The sequence below is a fragment of the Hippopotamus amphibius genome, chromosome 6 (genome assembly GCF_030028045.1).
Source record: "Hippopotamus amphibius kiboko isolate mHipAmp2 chromosome 6, mHipAmp2.hap2, whole genome shotgun sequence".
Taxonomy (NCBI): Eukaryota; Metazoa; Chordata; class Mammalia; order Artiodactyla; family Hippopotamidae; genus Hippopotamus; species Hippopotamus amphibius.
This window is the reverse complement of record NC_080191.1, coordinates 53,411,080-53,417,079: the sequence shown is the minus strand read 5'-3', so window position 1 is coordinate 53,417,079 and position 6,000 is coordinate 53,411,080. Positions and strand designations below refer to the sequence as shown.

Here is a 6,000-nt window from a genome sequence, read left to right as displayed (position 1 = left end):
GCCACACTGTATGGCCCACACTCATGAATTTCACTCTGTTATGGCGTTTTGTTCTTTTCGGGTGGCTTGCTCCTCTGTCTTCTTTCAGCTAAATTCTTTCTATAGATTTATCCCAGATAAGAAAAAGACTATGTTTTGGGAATAATAAGCATTTTTGTTATCAATCAAAAACATGTAGAAGTGGATAAAGACTTTTGCCTCAGAATGAAATCGCTGCAGTCCATTCCAGACCAGCCCTAGAGCAAGTAGAAAACACTTCAGCAAAGTAGAGAACACATCAGCGAAGCCGCTGACAGCAGCCTTACTGGAGTCACTGAGGACACTTAAAAGCTTGTAAAGGAACCCTGACCTTAACAGAAGACTACATTTGATAATGGAAATAATATATTTCTCCACTGATATACAATATGTATGTAATGCACTGAAAAAGATGGGTTTTGGAGTAAGAACACAATTTGTACCATAACATTTTTGGATCACCTCATCCCATTGTCTTCCTTGCTCCGCTCTGAGACCCTTCACCACCCTTAGTGTATCTGGATACAGTATGACACACGGATGATGACACAAGACAAGGAAACAGTCAAGCCACAACGGAGCCAGCTGCATGCAGTCCAGCCCAGTTTCACCCTTTCCTTCCTCCGATACAGACTCCATTACAATTTTGAACCATCTGCAGAGTGCAGACACACAAAACTAAAACAAGTATCTCCCTCTGATTAGACTATCTTAAAGTCTTCAGAAACTTTCCAGATGTACCTTTGATGGAGCCCCCCACCCCCCACTAGGACCCACACAGGGACACCCTTTGCTCCTGTGAGTCCTGCCAGAACTTGTTTAATGGGTGCTCAGAGTTTTGATTTTCCTCCTCATTCTTCCTCTTCCTCTTCCTCATCATCATCTTCATCATGGCAGTGTGTAATTTCCTGGAGGGCCAGGGGGAAGAGGTTGGGGGGTTTAATCTCACTAATCGACCGTGTGAGCTGGTGCCGCTTATAGTCGGTATCTTTCAAATCCACTGATGTGCGGTTCCGGGTTGCAAGGGGGGATTCCATCTCATTGATATCTACATGTATATGTTCCACTGTTGACTCATGAGGCGTCAAGACGTGGGCAGCTCTGAAGAGGTAGCTGAAGGGGTAATACATCAGACTGATGAAAGATGCTGCATAGAGATCAGCATAGCGCATCACCTGACTGGCAAAGAGGGTCTGCCGGGAGCCGCTGCAGAAGAGGCTTCCCATCATCCCGTAGCACAAGTCCATGTCATGAGTCACTTTCTTAATACGTCTCTGGATAGAGCTAACGTCTGGGCGCTCATTGCTGCTGCTGTCAAGGTGCTTGTAGAGTTCAGCCAAGAAAATATCCAAACTCTGAAGCTCTTCAAAAAGTGAACTCTTATCAGTCCAGACATGCAGCTCCTGTGCAAGTTCAGGAATCACCAAGAAAGTTCACCACCCTTGCCGTTTCTTTGATTTTAAAATGTCCCCAAAAATGTGATCTCCAATATATAAAATGTCTTTGCCCTTGGCTCCCAACAGATCACAGATTGTATCAGATGAACCCCCAGAGTAGACAATGCCATGCTGTAAGGGGCCCGTGTAGGTACCAATTTTCAGCTTGCCGGTTTTAGTATCCACCTGACCCAGTACTGTGCCTTCTCCAAAAAAGAGTGGTTTCCGTGCGTTCACCAGGATCAGGTCAAAGTAGGACTGCCATGGTTGGTGGGAGCTCCCAGGCTTGGGGCCATGTGGGAAATCAAACAGGTAAGTCATAATTTTATCTGTATACTTATAGTCACTGTTGGTGGCAAGAAATACTTTCCCTACTTCCTTCATCGGGCTCAGAAGCAAAGGCAGTTTTCCATCTTTGACTACATACTTTTCAAGATTTTCAGCTATCTTTTCTTTAAGGGAACCCTTGTAATGAACCCAGTCAACTGCATCTCTTACATCCTGGAACATACTCCAGTAAGACATGAAGAGGTCCCCATCTTTAAATCCTGTTTCACAGCTGGTATATCTGGGACAATTAGTAAAAAAATCTACTAGGCAGGCCAACAGGTAGGTGTCTGGTAGGTTGAATAGTGTGTTCAGAATGTAAAATCTTTCAGTGTCATCTCGTTGAATAAGTTTATTTGGATACTGCTCTCTAGTTTCTGGGCCCCTTATGAAGTTAAATCCATGTGCACAGACCAAGAGGTTTCCATAGGCATCAACTTTCAAAAGATTTCCATATAGTGTATCAAAGACAAGCCCCCGGTAGGGAATGTAGACTCATATGCAAAGCTGATCAGCTCCTGAGGATAGCCAATAGAAACTAATCTCTCCACGGTAAGCTCAAAGCCAAGGGACTCATACTCCGGGGACTTGTACACAGTGAGCGTATAATCCATATCAAAACCAAAACACTTAATTTTTTCCATGGCTAAACTTCGGTTCACAAACACCGGATGGTAGGCTTCCCATCGATACTTTTTCAGGGCATGTTTATCCATGTTAGCAGGCCTATCTGCTGCATTTTGTAACCGATCACTCCAGGAGGTTGTCATTTTATTTTAATTGTATGCTCAATTCGGCCCCACCGCACGGCAGCAATCCCAGCCCCTAATAGTTTCTTTTACTCACCATTCTTCTTGCATTTCAAATCTTCCACATAGTATAATTTTCCTTCTTTCTGAAACACGACCTTTGATATTTCTTTAGTGACAGTCTATTGATGGTGAACCCTTAGTTTCTGTTTATCAAAAATATTTTTAATTCACCCATGTTCTTTAAAGTTGATTTTCTATATGCACAATTTTAAGTGGACAGTTTTTTTTTCTCAGCACTTTGAAGATGTGCTGAGAAAAAGATAATATAAAATTATTATAAAAATAATATCTTTTGTTATTGCTGTGGAGAAGCCCATTATTATTCCAAATGTCATTACTTTGGAGGTAATGTGTCTTTTCTTTCTGGTTGATTTTGTTTTTGTTGTTGTTATATTTACTATGAATAGTCTTTATTGAACTGTACTGAGACAGAAGATTGTGTCTATATAAGTTGTAACATTTCACAACTTCTGAAAGGAATGTCAGCAACTATAATGGTTGATAATCACATTTCAGAAGCATATTCAACCATTTCTGAAGAAATGCTTTAACACTGTTATTTTTATTGTTATTAAACTTTTCATTTGTAGATTCACATGCAATTATAAGAAATAAACAGAGACTCTTGTACCCTTCACTCAGCTTCTCCCAATGGTAACATCTTATAAAACTAGTACAATATCACAACCAGAATATCAACACCAACACAATGAAGATGCAGAATATTCCCATTACTACAAGGGTCCCTCTGGTTGCCCTTTTATAGCCACATACACTGCCCTGCCTCTCTTATTCCCTCCTTAACCTCTGACAACCAATTAATCTGTTTTCAGCTTCTGTAATTTTGTCTTGTCAAGAGTTTTACATTTAGAGCCTCCCTGGTGGTACAGAAGTTAAGAATTCGCCTGCCAATGCAGGGGACACGGATTTGAGCCCTGCTCCGGGAAGATCCCACATGCCACGGAACAACTAAGCCCATGCGCCACAACTTCCAAGCCTGCGCTCTAGAGCCCGCGAGCCACAACTACTGAGCCTGCATGCCACAGCTACTGAAGCCTGCGTGCCTAGAGCCTGTACTCCACAACAAGAGAAGCCACTGCAATGAGAAGCCCACAAACTACAATGAAGTGTAGCTCCAGCTCACCGCAACTAGAGAAAGCCTGCGCATAGCAACGAAGACCCAACACAGCCAAAAATCAATCAATCAACAGAATTTTACATTTATATAAGTGGAATTACACAGTATGTATCCTTTTGGGATTGGCTTCTTTGTCATTCAGCCTAATTCTCTGGAGATTCTTACAGGTTGTTGCATGTATCAGTAGTTAATTTGTTTTTATGGCCAGTAGTATTTCATCGTATTGATGTACCACAGTTTAACCATTTACTGAAGGACAGTGGGTTGTTCATATTTTGGGGCTATAATGGATAAAGCTGCTAGTGATTTTTATGTGAACATGAATCTTCATTTCTCTTGTGTAAATGCCTAGGAGTGCAATTGCTGAATCATATAGTAATTGCATGTTTAAATTTTTAAGAAACTGAAAGACTGAACTGTTTTCCAGAGTGGTTATACCATTTCCATTTCCAATGTATGGGTGATCCAGTTGCTCTGCATCCTTGCCAGTTCGGTGTTTTTCACTATGTTTTGTTTTAGCCATCTGGTAGGTATATAATAATATCTCATTGTGGTTTTAATTTGCATTACTCTAATTGCTACTGATGTTGAGCATCTTTTCATGTACTCATTTTGTCATCTTCATATATCTTCGTTGGTGAAGTGTCTCTTTGTGGTTTTTTGTCCATTTCTAATTGGATTTTTTTACTTTTAAGTTCTGAGAGTTCTTTATATATTCTAGATAGTAATTCTTTGTTGGGTATGTTATTTGCAAATATTTTGTCCCAGTGTATAGTTTGTTTTTTATCCTGTTAACAGGATCTTTGCAGAACAAAAAAATTATTCAAGTTCAGTTTATCAGTTTTTCCTTTTAAGGACAATGCTTTTGGCATCAAGCATGAGAATTGTCTAGCTCTGGATCCTGAAGTTTTTCTCCTACCTCTCTTTTTCTAAAAGCTTTTTTGTAGTTTTAATATTTAAGTCTGTGATCCATTTTGAATTAATTTTTGTGTAAGATGTAATACCTAGGTTGAGATTCTTTTATGGATAGCCACTCACTCTAGCATGATTTGTTGAAAAAGCTCTGGCAGCTTTTAAAGGTTTTTCTTTGTCTTTGATATTCTAGAGTTTCACTGTGATGTGTCTAGATACAAATTTATTTTATTTATCAGTCTTGGTATATCATTTTTTATGTTTGATGACGTCATACTTTTCACCATTTTGGAAACTTCTCTACCATTTTCTCTTCAAATATTTCCTCTTCTCTATTCATTCTGTTCTTTCCTTTTGTAATTCCAGTCAGTTTTTTTGGTAGACCTTCTCATTCGATTCTTTGAATCTTAACTCTCATATTTTCCATATGGTGCTTTCTGAATAATTTCTTCAGATTTATATTTCAGATCATTCATTCTTTCTTTCTTCCTATAAACCTAAGCTGCTATTTAATCCATCCATTGGATTTTTTTTAAAATTAATTAATTAATTTATTTCTCTGTGTTGGGTCCTCGTTGCCTGCATGTGGGCTTTCTCCAGTTGCGGTGAGCAGGGGGCTACTCTTCCTTGTGGTGCACAGGCTTCTCATTGCAGTGGCTTCTCTTGTTATCGGGCTCTAGGCGCGTGGGCTTCAGTGGTTGAAGCATGGGGCTCAGTAGTTGTGGTGCACGGGCTTAGCTGCTCCGTGGCATGTGGGATCTTCCTGGACCAGGGCTTGAACCCATGTCCCCTGCATTGGCAGGCAGATTCTTAACCACTGCGCCACCAGGGAAGTCCCCATTCATCAAATTTTTAATTTCAGTGATTCATTTTTAGAAGTTCCATTTAATTCTTTTTCAAATTTGTATGGTTATTTTCAATTTTCTTTTTTCCTTGCTTATTTATTTCCATTCTGTTTTATTTACGTGGTTACTTCATATTGTGTTTTTGACAGTTCCAATATCTTAATTTTTTGAGAATTTGAATCTTTAGTTTTTTTCTGCTAACTCATGGATAGTGGCTTTTTTTTGTATGCTTCTGATTTTTTTAGAAATTGGAGATACACAATTTGGGACTCCTACGATGTCTAAATTGAGGATGCTTTTCTCCAGAGAATATTTACATTTGTTTTTTAGGCTCCAGGTGATGCCTTTAATTTCTTGGCTTACAATTTCCATGCACATACATAGTGTACTTTTGAACCATAGAATATAGTGAGAGTTTACAAAACATAAGGGAAAATAAATCTATTATTAGAATCTGTTCCCATCGCCATCACTGCAGAGCTGGGAAGATGTATGCAGATTTTTTTTTTTCT

General features: G+C 39.4%; 1 protein-coding gene across 1 annotated transcript; it reads right to left on the bottom strand.

Annotated features, from left to right (window-relative positions):
• Positions 1–832: 832 nt before the first annotated feature.
• On the bottom strand, positions 833–2,551 carry LOC130855475 (cytosolic purine 5'-nucleotidase-like). The gene is given in 2 exon segments (XM_057739198.1): positions 833–2,263; positions 2,266–2,551. Coding segments are annotated over 2 exon segments (1,680 nt in total). The 3' UTR covers positions 833–869.
• Positions 2,552–6,000: the final 3,449 nt, after the last annotated feature.